This window comes from Pinus tabuliformis, chromosome X (assembly GCF_031772625.1).
Source record: "Pinus tabuliformis cultivar Carrire ecotype Pingquan chromosome X, CPIR1, whole genome shotgun sequence".
NCBI lineage: Eukaryota > Viridiplantae > Streptophyta > Pinopsida > Pinales > Pinaceae > Pinus > Pinus tabuliformis.
In genome coordinates, this window is record NC_142308.1 from 1,571,574,309 (window position 1) to 1,571,589,570 (window position 15,262).

The 15,262-nt window shown below is 38.7% G+C and overlaps 1 protein-coding gene across 1 annotated transcript in view; it reads left to right on the top strand.

Annotated features, from left to right (window-relative positions):
• Positions 1-12,652, top strand: part of LOC149146030 (uncharacterized) — a 144,839-nt gene extending 132,187 nt beyond the window's left edge. Inside the window, exon 9 of the mRNA XM_089452634.1 lies at positions 12,031-12,652. Coding sequence (XP_089308760.1) covers positions 12,031-12,197 — 167 coding nt within the window. The 3' untranslated portion in view covers positions 12,198-12,652. The remainder of the gene's footprint in view (positions 1-12,030) is intronic.
• Positions 12,653-15,262: the final 2,610 nt, after the last annotated feature.

A 15,262-nucleotide genomic window follows, 5' to 3' on the forward strand; every position in this document is an offset into this window, starting at 1 on the left:
CACATGTGCGAAGTAGAGAACACTGCCTCCAAGCTGTACGAACCAATCAAGAGAGGAGAGAGAGAGATATGTGATGAGATGAGTGATGTCCAAATGAGGAGAGAGGTCACTCCTATTTATACATTTCGTTGAGGGTGAGGAGACACATCTATTGGGCTTATGAGCCTACATTTGACTGAGGCCAACCTTGACAATTTGTGCATGAGAGAGAATAAATTCAAAATTCCATTTTTGCTTGTCAGAATGAGATGATCTTTATATCAAAATTGGATCTCTTGAAAAGAGGAATCTAATGCAATAATAATCTCCATCATATGTGTTGTCCTAAGGTGGAATTTGGCCCTAGTTGCCAATTTTAAGCCTCCCTCTCAACTAGGGAGAATTCCACTTGCCAATCCATCTGTCATCATCATGCCATCCTGTCATTCTGTACCATCCCTGTCATCACTGCCCTGTTCTGCTCTGCTCCTCCGCTAAACCATGAAGTAATAATGAAGAAGAACTAATCGAGAGTGAGTCATAAGATCATACCACTCTCCACTGACAAAAGTCAGTCCTTGATCTCAGATCAAGTTTTTGAACACCATGCATCCTAGTCATAGGGAGTATGACAGTACACGATGTGTCCATCGGTAATGCTATGGTCCCTAATCATCTTTTCCCAACTCACTGGCTAGATGAGAGATACTTCCCATGAGTCCCAGACTCTATGGGTAAGATGTGTGCTGGGGCTTCGGCAGGAGAAGGTGAACCACTCATCCCATGCATATGTCAATCGTAGGGGAACGTGAACCACTCACCCTACATGCATGTGTCCAGGTAGGGGAAGGTGAACCACTCATCCTACACACATGTTAGCCATAATAAGGTATCACAGGGGAAGGTGAACCACTCACCTTGTATCTAGCGCACCACTAGGGGAAGGTGAAACACTCATCCTATGGTCGCTCATAGCTCCAATAAGTACCCCAAGCCCCCAGGAGCTCCCAGAGTTCTGTGTCCAACTTATACGGGACCCTCATAGGAGGGTCGTTCCACGACTCGAAGTCTCTCTCAGAAGGTTAAGAATTTGACCTTCCCCAAAGGCTTCGTGAGAATGTCTGCGACCTGCTCATCCATCCTAATGTGTTGGAGCCTTATTGCTCCCCATTGTACCATATCTCGGATAAAGTGGTACCTGATATCAATGTGCTTGGAGCGGTCGTGGAATACTGGATTCTCTGAGAGGTGAATCCTGCTCTAGTTGTCGCAAAAGATTACGGTGGTATCCAGAACGTGTTGAAATAGCTCACTGAAGAGCTTCCTCAACCAAACAACTTCCCAATGGGCCATACTTGCAACAATGTATTCGGCCTCAACGGTGCTTAGTGCAACCGATTTTTGCTTCCTGTTCATACATGCATGTGTCCATGTAGGGGAAGGTGAACCTCTCACCCTACACACATGTCAGCCATAATAGAGTATCATAGGGGAAGGTGAACCACTAACTTTGTATCTAGCGCACCATTAGGGGAAGGTGAAACACTCATCCTATGGTCGCTCATAGCTCTAAGAAGTACCCCAAGCCCCCAAGAGCTCCCAGAGCTCTGTGTCCAACTTATACGGGACCCTCATAGTGGGGTCATTCCCCAAAGGCTTCAGGAGAATGTCTGCGACCTGCTCATCCATCCTAATGTGTTGGAGCCTTATTGCTCCCCATTGTATCATATCTTGGATAAAGTGGTACCTGATATCAATGTGCTTGGAGCGGTCGTGGAATACGGGATTCTCTGATAGGTGAATCTCGCTCTGGTTGTTGCAGAAGATCACGGTGGTATCCAGAACGTGTTGAAATAGCTCACTAAAGAGCTTCCTCAACCAAACAACTTCCCAATCGGCCTCAGCGGTGCTTAGTGTAACCGATTTCTGCTTCCTGCTCATCCAATATATAGAAGCAGACCCCAAAGAGAAGCAACACCCAGACGTGCTCTTATGATCCACCACACTGCCAGGCCAGTTAGCATCTAAATATCCATGTAGCCTCAAGTTCCCGACGATGTATCTCAGTCCATAGTGGATTGTGCCCTGGAGATATCTCAAGAGATTCTTAGCAGCAATCCATTGAATGTGATGAAGCTCGACAATAAATTGACTCAACTTGTTCACGACGAAGCATATGTCAGGACAAGAGTTGACCAAGAACATCAGGGCCCCCACAAGTTCACGATACTCGAAAGGGTTCGCTAATCCAGGCCTAGTAGCACTTCCACATAGCTTCTTAAAGTTGAGTTCCATCGGAATAGTCACAGACTTGTAATTCGCCATTCCACATCTGTCAAGTAGCTTCACAATGTATTTTCCTTGAGAAAGGAAAATCTCACCTGGCTTTTGCCAGACCTCCATCCCTAGGATGTAATGCATTAGTCCTAGGTCCTTCATCTCGAATTTGGAAGCTAACTCCCTCTTGCATTGATGAATGAGAGGGTCATCACCTATCAGAAAGAGATCATCCACATAAAGGACCAGAATGAGAGGCTTGTCCTTTTCTACCTTGAAGTATAGTTTTGGGTCAACATCACTCCTTGTAAATCCCAGCTTCATAAGATAGATATCAATCCTCTCACTACAAGCCCTAGGGGCTTGCTTCAACCCATAGAGGGATTTCTTCAACCTGCCTACACATGTCTCTTGATTTTGAACTTCGAACCCCTCGGGTGTTCCACATAGACTTCTTCTTTAAGTGAACCATGCAAGAAGGCAATCTTGACATCCATCTGGTGTAGGCTCCATCCTTGTGAAGTGACAAGGGCTATGATTGAATGGATGGTGGTATATCGGGCAACTGGTGCAAATATCTCATCATAGTCTACTCCTTCCTTTGGAGAGGAGCCTCGAGCAACAAATCTAGCCTTGAATTTCTCAGCACTCCCATCAACTCCATGTTTGATCTTGTAGAGCGATTTTGAAGTGATCATTGACTTATCCTTCGGTTTAGGAACCACATCCCATACATCATTCTTCATGATCGTCTCATATTCCTCGTACATCACATCCTTCCAAACTTGGTGTTTCATGACTTTTTCAAATGTGCAAGTCTCAGATTGTACAATGGTACTCATGGCAGCTAAGTGCCTTTGGTACCTATTTGACTTCTTGCTTTCATGAAATGTCCCCCTCGATGCAATATGTTTCTCAACATCTTCAAGAGTATCTTTGAGCCATAAAGGTCTTTTTCTTGAAGTAGTGGGCTCACTAGGTGGTGGATCAATGGGATCCATTGAACTTTCCACATTGGGCATCGGTTCATCAGACAGAGGTTCATCTTGCTTTTCTACATTAGCATCATCATTGTCCTTCCTAGGGATAGGAAGATCTCAGATCTTTCTAAGAGCAGAATCTTCATCGAAAGTGACATAGATTTTATATGCCTTTGAAGTTTCACTGTAGTCTGCAAATGTTCCTTTCTTCCCAGATGCATCTAATTTGTTTCTTTTCTCTTTCAGCACATGAAAATATACAAGACAACCAAAAATTCTAAAATGAGAAACATCAGGTTTCTTACCAATGAAATTAATTCGGGTGTCTTGAAGTCCAAAGCTTGATGTGGGCATCTTTTTTGGACATACACAACAGTGTTGGTAGCTTCGCCCCATAAGAACTTCGGAAGACCTTGATCATGAAGCATAGTATGGGTGGCCTCTATGATAGTACGATTCTTCCTTTCGACAACACGATTTTGTTCAAGAGTATATGCATTACTGGTCTTCTTCTTAATGCAAACTTCTCTACAATAGTTTTTGAATTCAATTGACTCATATTTGGTCCCATTATCAGTCCTCAATATTTTGATCTTCTTGTTTGATTCTCGACCAAGGCTTTGAAAGAGCGGAACCATTTGATACTTCATCCTCCTCCTTTAAGAAATAGATCCATGGTTTGCGAGAGAAGTCATCCACAAAAATAGCATAGTACAAATATCCACCCAAAGATGTCACGGGCAACTTACCTGATAGATCAGAATGGACCAATTGAAGAATATCAACGATTTGAGTTTCACTTGAGGGGAATGGTCCTCTTGTATGTTTTCCAACTTCACATCCTTGACAAACACCTTCATGATTTAAGTTGAATTCGGGCATACCTGTGACCATCTTCCTTACATCAGGTAAGGCTTTGAAATGAAGCTGAGAAATCTCCGGTGCCATAATTTGGATTGAAGAGAAGTATCACAAGTCATTGCTCCCAATGGACTTCCTCCAACCTGATAGAGACCTTCAACCCTGAATCCAAGAGTGAATGCATCTCTTGGGTTCCTTTGCCAAACACGAACCTTCCCATCAATGAATGACACCTTGAAACCTTTATCTTCCATCGCAGAAATAGAGACCAAGTTCTTTTTCAGATCAGGTACATATAGCACTTCTTATAAATGAAGAGTTTGACCTTGATTTAAGTGGAGAGTAACAGTCCCTATTCCTTTCACGGGGTAAGTGGGTCTTCTTTTCAATCAAGTTAGAGAGAGCTTCCTTGTATTCAGTGAAGTGCCTTGAGGCACCATTATCAATCAATCAATGATCCAATGTATCCAGAGGAGAGGTAGTGGTGAGGGCAGAAATAAGATAAAATTCTTTTTGCTTTACAACATTAACTTCTTCATACCTGGAGTTTCTCGACTTCTTGGGAGGACGACCATTTCCATTTCGAGCAGCGGGAGCATTTCTCTTTCCTTTATTATTGAACCTGTTGTTCCTTTGATTGCCATTGCCCTTGAAGTTGTTGTTATGGTTGTCATCATCTCTTGGAGTATCCTTCTTGTGAGGACACTCTCTAGCAAAGTGGCCAAACCTGTTACAATTGAAGCATCTTCCTTTTCTTCCTTCTTTGAATCCCGACTTGAACCCTTGTCCTTGATTCCTTGGACCAACATTGTTCCTCCTTTTAGAATGAGCGGAGAAGGTGGTAGGATTGTTTCCATTTGAGGGCTTGTCTCTTTCCATCATCCTTATTTCTTCTTGAGTGCATCTAGCCAATAATTCATCAAATCCCGGAATCCTATCATTGTTGAGGATGGTAGTGTTGAACACATCCCATTCTCTTGTAAGGCCTCCAAGTGTGATAAGAGTAAGCTCCCTGTCACTAATGACTTCTCCAATAGATAGGAGATCATTCTTGATCTCGATAATCCTCATGAAGTAGGATTGGATGGATTCTCCTCTATCCATCTTGATGTCTTTCAACTTGTTCTTGAGAAAGAGAACTTGATTTGCATTATTTACTTTGAACATCCCAACCAGCTTGTCATACATCTCCTTAGATGTTTCCAAATCAAAAATATAGGCAATCAAAGGTTTGTGAATAGAATCAACAATAATTTTCTTAGCTTTAACCTCACCTTTCTTGTACTTTGTTTGTGCAACTGCAGATGCATTTGAAGGAGGCTCCACTATTCTTCCTTTGACATAGTCCATGGCATCATTTTATTCCAATGTCAAATCTAGAGTCATCTTTTATGCATGATAGTCGGATTTGTCTTAAGCTTGTCCTTGAATTTGAAGAAAGATGTAGTTGTCATTGGGACTAGTTCCAAGTCCTTGTCCAACAACTTCCCTTAGTGATCGTTTTTTCTCACTCTTTCTTGGTCTTTGTCTTCACTTGAGCTCTAAAACCATGTTAATTTTAGATAACAATGGTATGTTCTATTCTTTAGCACAATTTACTTCAATGTTTCTTATCAGCGCAATGAAAATTTCCAATTATATCCAGTAGCAATCACATTAAATTAAACACATTGACAGTAAATGCAGATAGAAAATAAAAACATGTGCAGAAGACAAGCCAAGACAAGAGGACACAAGATGTGGCAGATGCCAGGGAAAAACCCCAATGTGAGGAAACCCTTTGATCAAAGCTTCTTGTTATTCTTCAATAGTTCAGTAGAGAGAGAGCACAAATATCAAATTAACTTGCACAAAACAATCCTGTCAAATCAACAGTCAACAACAGTCAACTGCAGCCCTAACCAGAAAGTCAACGGTGGTCAAAGAAGCTCCAAAATGTCCTCCAAGCAGCTCGGTCAACAACAGATAAATTCGGCCTTCCAAGAGGGTCAAAGTTAGCCCAAAACACATCGGTCAAACCAGTGAAAGGAGAGATAAAACCTTGTTGTAAATTCTATAGTCAAATCTGAAGTCAACACTAAAGTCAACTTGGTCAACCTCAGTCAACTTGGTCAACCTCTCCCAATAACCTCGAAAACTATGCCAACCAGTGCGGCCTCCAAAAATCGAAACTCTTCCCACAAGAAAGAAGTCAACGGTGGTGAAAAGCACAAGAAGTCGAGATCTGAAGGTTTGCCGAGGAAGAAGGAAGAAGCAGGAAGTTGACCATTGTTGACTCAAGTAAGAAGAAGAGGTTGAAATAAGAAGCTTGGTGACTTGGTCTTGGAGATTTCAAATAGGTCAAGGGTCTTGGTCTTGGTATTCGCCAATTGAAGTCTCTATAAGAAGAAGAATTCGTTTGGGTAGGTTTTGGCCCTGGCTGATTGCCTATATTCTGTGTCTCTTGTCTCTTTATTGTTTATTCTTTGGTAGTTGTTTGATGAAGAAGAACACTATAATAATCTAACTAAAGAGAAGATCATAATCTAATGAAGTAAAAACTTAAAAGCATTCACAAGTAGTTATCATTAGAAGAGAAATAACCTAATCTCTATGCCCTAGATTTCTCAACATGGTTTCAGAGCTAAGGTGACAACCATGGAAAGGACATCTCATCAAGGGACACTCAAGCATTTAAGGACAATATATCAAGGAAGGCATCAAAGCGAATCTAGAAGATCATCCTGAAGTCAAAGAAGTGTCAAAACCATAGATCAAAGAAGAAGTCTTCACTAAAAGAAATTCTGGGATTCTCACCCAAGACATCATCAAAGAAAGGGACCCTATTTCCACTCAAGAAAGGAAGAACTTGGCTCATCCAAGGATAGATAGATCTAAGGCGTTGTCATCATCACAGATATGAAAGAAATCTCCTTCTCTCTAAAGTAAAAGGTTTCATCTCAAAAGGAAATCCTTATCCTTGAAGAAGATCATCCAAGAAGCATCAAGTCATCATCAAGAAGTCATCAATCATCATTAACAAAGGGATCAAGTTGAAGAGTTCATCTTCACTTGACAATTAAGTATCTTTATTTCTATAAATTAAATTTAGTAAAATGACTTCATTTTGCAAGGAGATCAACAAGTTGGTTGGGTCATCAAACTTCCTTGCATGGAAAAGGAGGATAGATTTAGTCCTCAAGGAAAATGAAGTTATTGATCATGTAAATGGCAAAGTCTCCAAACCATCTGAAGGGAAAGCACTATCAAAATATATGAAAAAGGATCTAAGGGCTCAAAGGATCCTTATAGAATCTATCAAGGATTCCCTCATCCCATATGTAGCAGAGTTGGAGACATCAAAAGGGATATATGATAGGCTAGCAGAATTATTCTCTGAAAGCATGACAAGAAAAATCATATCACTGAGATCTGATCTATGCAAATTGAAAGCATCAAAGGATGAAGGGATATCTACATGTCTCACAAAAGCATCTCTAATAAGGAATCAACTTCAAGATCTAGGAGAGATGATATCCGATAAAGAAATGATTACCATTGTTCTAAATGCTCTAACTGATGAACAAGGAAACCTTGTATCAAAGGCCTATGAAGAGGAGAAAGCTATCCCATTCAATAATTTGTGGTCACTATGCAAGAGTGAAGAAAACAAGTTAAAGGCAAAAAGTGATACAAATGAGCAGGGTCAAACATTTGCTGTCGTGTCAAGAAGCAAAGGGATATTTGGCAAGTTTGGTCCTCAGAAAAAGAAGAAGATCAATATGTCTCAGATCCAATGCTATGGATGTCAAGGATATGGGCATTTCAAGAGAGACTGTCCTAAGCTCAAGAAGGACAACAAAAAATGAAGAAGGGAAGAAGCCCATATCACTCAAGAAGAGGAAGAAGCTGAAAAGAAGAAATTCAAGAAGGAGGAAGTAAAATATCTCCACTATTATTGAGATAAGTTTTCCTCACCTAGTTCTTCTCAAGTTTCTATTTTCCTGTTATGGAATATAACTATCATGATAGGAATCATTAGAAGCATGATAGGATGCATCATGGCATCATAGAAGCATTGAAAGCAAGAGCTCATGACATCATCATAAAAAAGCATGAAAGATAGCTGAAGTCTATGGCAGTCACCCATGGAAAGATATAGCTCTTGGAAACCTCATTAGAAACATAAGTGGTACTTATGGGAAAAGGAAGAAAAAATCATTTAGTACAAAGCTCATCATACATCAATCAAAAGGAAACATTTGCTGGATGAGGATACTCAAGATCCTCTATTGGAATCTTCGTTGGAAGGTTCACCAATCAAAAGGAAGCAAGGGTTTCATCAAGAATTCCAACTTGTGGAATTTGTGGGATGATGACAAAAGAGGTGAAGCAGATCAAGGGATTGAATTTCTTTCAATCAAGGAAGCTGCTGAAGGAAGTCTGGATGACCTAAAGGAAAAAATGAGGTATGAATGCTTGTATTCGATATTGTAGAGTCATTTGATATGGTTACAAGTAACATTGATAAATGCTCTATTTCGAGAGCATGATCAAAAGAAAGGATCTCCTCCTTTGAAAGGATGCAGGAAGGCATGGGTCACACATTGTTTAGATGAAATCAACATAATATGTCCCCATATGGAATATACGGTGGTTGACAAAATTGGAGGAACTATGACTGGAAGTTCCGAGAAGGAAATTTCTGGGACAGATTTCAGCATCTACAGGAGGGGTTTTACAACAGGTTTTGGCAGGGCTGTATAGGCTATACAGTGCACCAGAACAACCAGGATTTGCTGTAATTTTTTTGTGTTTTCTCAGTGGGATATTTTCACAGTTTGGGAGCCCTTGTAAGCTTGGAGTAATTTTAATGAAAAGTTGATATTTGAAGAGCAGAGATTTCTGTGTGTTTTGGAGACTGGTTTCTTGTAGCATCCACTGATTTTTTATTTCCAGTTAAGTTTCCAGCAAGTGTAGTTTATTCTGAGGTGATGCATTCAATCTAAATTAATATTTCAGTAAGGAAATCATAAGAAATCAATTTACCTAGGTTGTTGGATTATAGATTTTAATATCATTTATATCATGCTTGCTTGCCGAAACATCATTCTTCAGGGTTGCGGGGAGTTACATTGGGGAATGAAATATGAGCTTGGGTGCACCCATGCCAACCTCTGGCCTGGATGGGATTTACCATGCCGGTAGGGAAGATGGGGATGGGGATTGATTCCTTGGAACCTTTTGCCCCTCCCCTATGGTAGAAACCCGCATAACAGGGCACAGCATATGATAATTGGATAAGGTAGAGAATTAACGTCTGCTTCCTTGATGCTTGTATGAAAGGAGCCTCTTGTAAAATGAGTCACATCAATACGGGCCACAGGGCAAGGGGGAGAATAAGAAAAGCATTCCACATAAAGTGGGTGCCTCCCATGCTAATGTATCAGTCGAGGATGATGCCATGAATGTTTGCCTGGAGACTTATAAAGAAATTGAAATTACGTAAAACAGGTCCAAAACTCGATATAAACTCTGACCTGTGGACTGCCTACTCAGACATTCATCTCATACAAATCTCAACAGATCATGATGTGGACCAATAGGAATTTAGACATATAACATTATATGGGACCCTCTACTTGACTGTCATCTTGAAATGCACATGGTTTTGACAAACAGTCTGATTGCAAAAATACTGAACCAGAGGACTCCAACTTAGTTTTAAACCTCTGTTTTTACTGACCATGTATTCTTGAACTTAATAAAAGGATTTAGTTACCCTAAGGATTTACTAAAATTATGAGTAACAGGTATTCACAGACAATTCACTATTTGCTTATTCACTTGAACAATAAATTTTGCGTCCTATAATGTGTTCTAAGAAATAAACCACCTTTGCTTCTTTGATAATAGAAAAATTGTGACCGTCTTTGGTACATTGTACAAGGATGTGTGTGTTGGACATTGGATAAACCAATGCTCCCCATGTGTTTGGCGACATGGACTAACCACCTCTTGTGGATCCTTATCTTGAGCGATGTAATCGTTGACTAACACCTGCGGGTTTTGGTCTAACGGCAATCATGATTCCCAACAAGTGGTATCAGAGTGTAGGTCACAAGTTCGATACAGCCGGCTCACCTTTGGGGGGAGATCATTGGACATTTGATATACCAATGCTCCCCATGTGTTTCATGACATGGAGTAACTGCTTCTCGTGGATCCTTATCTCTGGCAATGTGAGTTGACTAACACCTGCAGGTTTTTGTCTAACAATAATTGTGACCCACTGGGCTATGTTTTCTCGTCAAGTGTGTAATCTTGAGTTTCCATTTGTGGGCTGATGCATGTTTGAAGTTCATACCAAAAGTTGATTTGTAAGAATGTTTAGGTTTTGTTATTGGGAGTATAATTAAGTTGTTAAATGCATGTATGATCTCAGCAGAGGGAGCTTAAGATTCTATTGACATGGTGAATTTATGTTTGAAGGTTTTGTCTGAAATTCCATAGTTACACGATGTGACCAACTCATGCTACAGTGTAAAGAGAAAAGTTAAGTGGTTTCTTATGTAAACAAGAGGAGGAACAGTGTTGAGGATTATTTGTAAAGCTGAAAAAAATCATCTCACATTTGGGCAAAAATATTTTTATCCTGCAGTTTACTGCTTCTGATGGGATTGTATATATGATATTACTGGTCCTCTTTGTCATGTTTGTGTCATGTTTGTGATTTGAGATGATAAATGAAAGTGGGGGAAAACACTTCCGAAAGCCGCGAAAGTGTTTTGCTATCATTGTAACGAGGTGATTTTTCCTCACATTCATTCCTCTAGGCTCAAAATTTGTGACACACTGGAATATTGTTGTCTCCTTAAGTAATCTGGCGTTTTTATTGGTGGTCTGATGCATGTTTTGAAGTGTAAAAGAAATATTCATTTATAAGAATGTTTATTCTGATGCATGTTTGAAGTGTATAAAAATGGTCATTTATAAGAATGTTTAAGCTCTGACGCATGTTTTGAAGCACATAAAAATGTTCATTAAGAATGTTTAGGTTTTGCTGCATGTTTTGAAGTGTATAAAAAGGTTCATTTATAGGAATGTTTAGGTTCTAAACTTCTAATGCATGTTTTGATGTGTATAAAAATGTTAATTTATAAGAATGTTTAGGTTCTGATGCATGTTTTGAAGTGTATAAAAATGTTCATTTATAAGAATGTTTAGGTGCTGTTATTGGGAGTATAGTTAAGTTGTTAGATGTGTGTTTTTTCGCAACTGTGTGAGCTTAAGATTCTCTTGACTGGGTAGATTTCTGTTTGAAAGGTTTTGTCTGAAGTTCCTTAGTTGCATGCTGTGACCAACTCGGGTTACTTTTTTAGAAGGCTAATTTAGTGGTTTCTTATGTAAATGAGAGGAAGAGCTATAATGAGGAGCATTTGTAAGATGAAAGGAGTATCTCACATTCAGAAAAAATGTTTATTTCTCAGTTTACGGCTTCTGATGGTGTCAGTAGTCTTTGTCCTCATGTTTGTAATTTGGGATGATAAATGAAAGGGGAAGAACAAGTTTAAGAAAAGCCACAAAATTGTTGTGCCATGAAAGGGGAAGAACAAGTTTAAGAAAAGACTCAAAATTGTTGTGCCATAACTATACTAATATTTTGTCTTCACATCTATTCAGTGCTCCTTCGAGTAATGCATTGAAGTAAATGCCTTTTGTTATTGCGTTTTCTTTTCTGACATATCTCACATCTTTTTTGACTTGCAAAAATCAATTCTTCAACAATCTTTATAAAATTCATTGATTTTCCCGCTGCCTAAAGTTCTAATCTCAAGGCTGGCATGTTCATTATTTATCCTTGATATTATGGCCCAGTTTTAGTCCACTGAACTATCTTAGAAAATTTGCCTCATGATTCAATTAATTATCATTATACTTTAAATGGTTGCAGGTGGCATTATGAATAATACATTACGTCCATCAGTCCCAAGCTGGTGTGACCCTGCTTGGAGATCTTTGATGGAAAGATGCTGGTCGTCCGATCCAGAAGAAAGGCCGCCATTTTCAGAAATTTCAAAGGAGTTAAGGGCAGTGGCTGCATCAATAAATCTAAAATGATGAAGTTGGCTTCTTTATAAGTATACATCCAAGCCTCGACATTATTGTCATTTGACATTTATCTTAGTATGCCTGATAGGCAGAGAGAGTCCAGAATTGATAGAGAACTTTCATGGGATTAAGCTTTGCAGATTCCAGGAAATTTACCACAATTTGAAGTAAATGCACAGCCATCCCCCTCAGATAACGTGCGATGTCGGATTCTCTTAGATTCGGGAACCTTTTAAATATATTGAAGACAAGTGTATCTATACTGTAGGTTTCTATACCAGAAATGAAGTGTGAGAGTGTTGCAATAACTCAGCAGAACACTATTATTTAGGCGTGAATCTATTCAGTGGATTTTTTTGGCAAGGAGTCAAAAATATATGTGGACATGTGTAGGACGTGTAGGTCGCTGATTGTATCTATGGTACATCTTTCCAAGAATCTGATGCTTGACCACTCAACAAGCAGTATACCAGAAAGGTGAGTCCCTAAAGATCAAATTATTTGTTGGGCATAATGGCATATTGATGCAATTATTGTTGCGGTTATTTGGAATGGAGACTAATGTGTTTATTGTCATGATGGATGGTGGCAGATTGCAAGGAGACACAATCCGGGTTCATACGCAAGTAACTGTAACATACAAATTTAATGCCTACACGGAGACATCTAACTCCCTTGTTAAATGGCATGTCTTGAAGCAAATGTACTAAATCCTTGTGTTGTTGTCTTTATTAAGGCATCCTATTGTATACCTAGAGAGATGAATTTTCGAAGGCATTTTGGTATGTCTTTAAACAAATGTACTGGATGCTTGTGTTTTTGTCCCTATTAAGGCATCCTATTGTATATCTTGAGAGGCAAGTATTACAAAGGCATTTGATTGCTTGTGTATATAAAGGTTTTATATAAAGGTTTTAAAGTAGTTTGTTAGGTAATACTAATTGTACCAACTGACAAGACGAGTTCTGCATTCTAAACATGCATTAATGTCACATTTAAGAGAGAATTTCCATGGGGCATGCTTAATTTCCTTTTCATATAAACCAGCTGCACCTCAACCCCGGACCTATTAAGCACTGGGAAGGATCAAAGAGAACCTCAAACCTATTAATTTTTAAAAGATCAGGGTTAAGATAGATCTGTTCTGGTTTATTTTATTCTTATATTCTGTTTTTATTATCATGGCCATTCTTTTGATATTCTTTTTTATTAGTATGGTTGTTTTTTTCACTTTCAAGCTATGGACCTCAACTTTTTCCCAATTTAGGTTTTATTAGTGTTACATTTTGTTACACATCTCATTGATACTGGGCTGTAGAGTGCACTTCACTTCTCTTAGTGCAATAAGCAATGTGTATTTATGTTTTGAGAATCTCACAGTTGATGGCAAATGATAAAATCAAGCAAGCAATTCTAATACCTGGATTTTCCTGTGTTTTTCTGATTCCTGGTCGAGTATGCCTGCCATTGTCCCATATACTTCCTGAATTTCATCCATGTTGATTCAAGTATATAATTTTGTTAGCACTATATGCTAGTTAACGACCTTAGCATATCATAATTTTGTTAGCACTATATGCTAGTTAACGACCTTAGCATATTTTTTTACTGCCCTTAAAAGACATGGTGGAATGTTACTTTTTCATTCTAAATTGTTAAAAATCTTATACAATGTTTTACTCATCTAGAAATAAACACAGATCATCCATCGAATTAAACTATTGTATTTTCTCAGAAGTCTTTAACAGGTATGCAATTGCTTGTGGGCTTGCATTAGTGTTCTTTGTGGATTTCAGGTTATCAAATTAAGGAGTCTTTGTTCTCTATTTATAGAAAGATGGCACCGTTTCTTGAATTCAATTAAATAAACCCTATTGTAGTAATGAAATGAGAAAAACTGTGTATGCTTAATATTATGTCTCTTCTTTCATTCTCTTCTATTAGGTTCTTCTAAGACCCATTCCTTAGCTGTCCTCGTAAGACGGCGAGTTTTCAGATCCTTTCTCGTTAATTCTCCCTGCTCCTTTACATTCTTTGTACTTACCTTGTTTGTGCTGCAGCTGCACTGGCCTTCACTTTTGATATAACAGTGTTATGACTCATGAGGCGCGTGTGTTTTCAAGTGAAGAGATGAGCATAAAAAATTCTTTTGAATTTTCTGTAGGGATTCGAAAGAAGACGTTTTGTTAGATGCTGCTTCTCTTAGTAGCTGTTTTTCCAAGTGATTATGAAATTGATAAGTTCCATACTTTGTCAATCAGCTCTTTAACTCTGGTTAATCCTTCAAACCCATTCAAGAACAGAGGAATTATGAGAAATTATACTTTAGCCAAGATTGACGTAGAATTATTTGAATTTTGTTTTTTCTGGATGAATTTTATAATATAGGTTGCTTTATGACTTGTAATTGCAAAGGCACATATTTCTTTCTGGTCATTATTCAATGATAAATTTCAAGTATGAGTTTGGACTCGCACATTTGTTTTGCTTTATGTATGATCAGTTCTTACCAGTGCCTTGTAAACAAAGGAGTTTAATTTGAATGCTTGCCAATCCAAATCTCACGATGACTTGTCTGAGTTCAAGACCCATCCCCTATCAAGTGTTGAAAATCTCTGGGTTTGATGTCTCGGGTACAAGATTTACATAGATAATAATGCAGGCTTTCCAAGAGAAAAAAGAAAAGAGAGTTGTATTATTCAAATAATGAATGAAAGCCATGCATCACAACGTCTCGGAGAGACAGCCATATAACTAAATTAGCATTGATGAAGATATAATTAATGTTTAATTATTACACATTATGTCTTTGAGCATTTTATTAATATGATGTGTTAATTGTTATTTTTCCTTGGATAACGTATTTCCAGGGCAAACCCACTGAGCACTTTCTTCATTTTGAGGATGGTACCTAGGGTAAACTGGATTATGTAAAAGATTGAAGCTCAGTGAGCAATATACACATTAAGAGCTCAACATGTCACTTGTGGAAATTGAATCTGGGTTGCAACGGCAATATAGTGGAGGGAAAAATGGTCAATTTTGCACATGAGAGGGCCACAATGTTATGGATG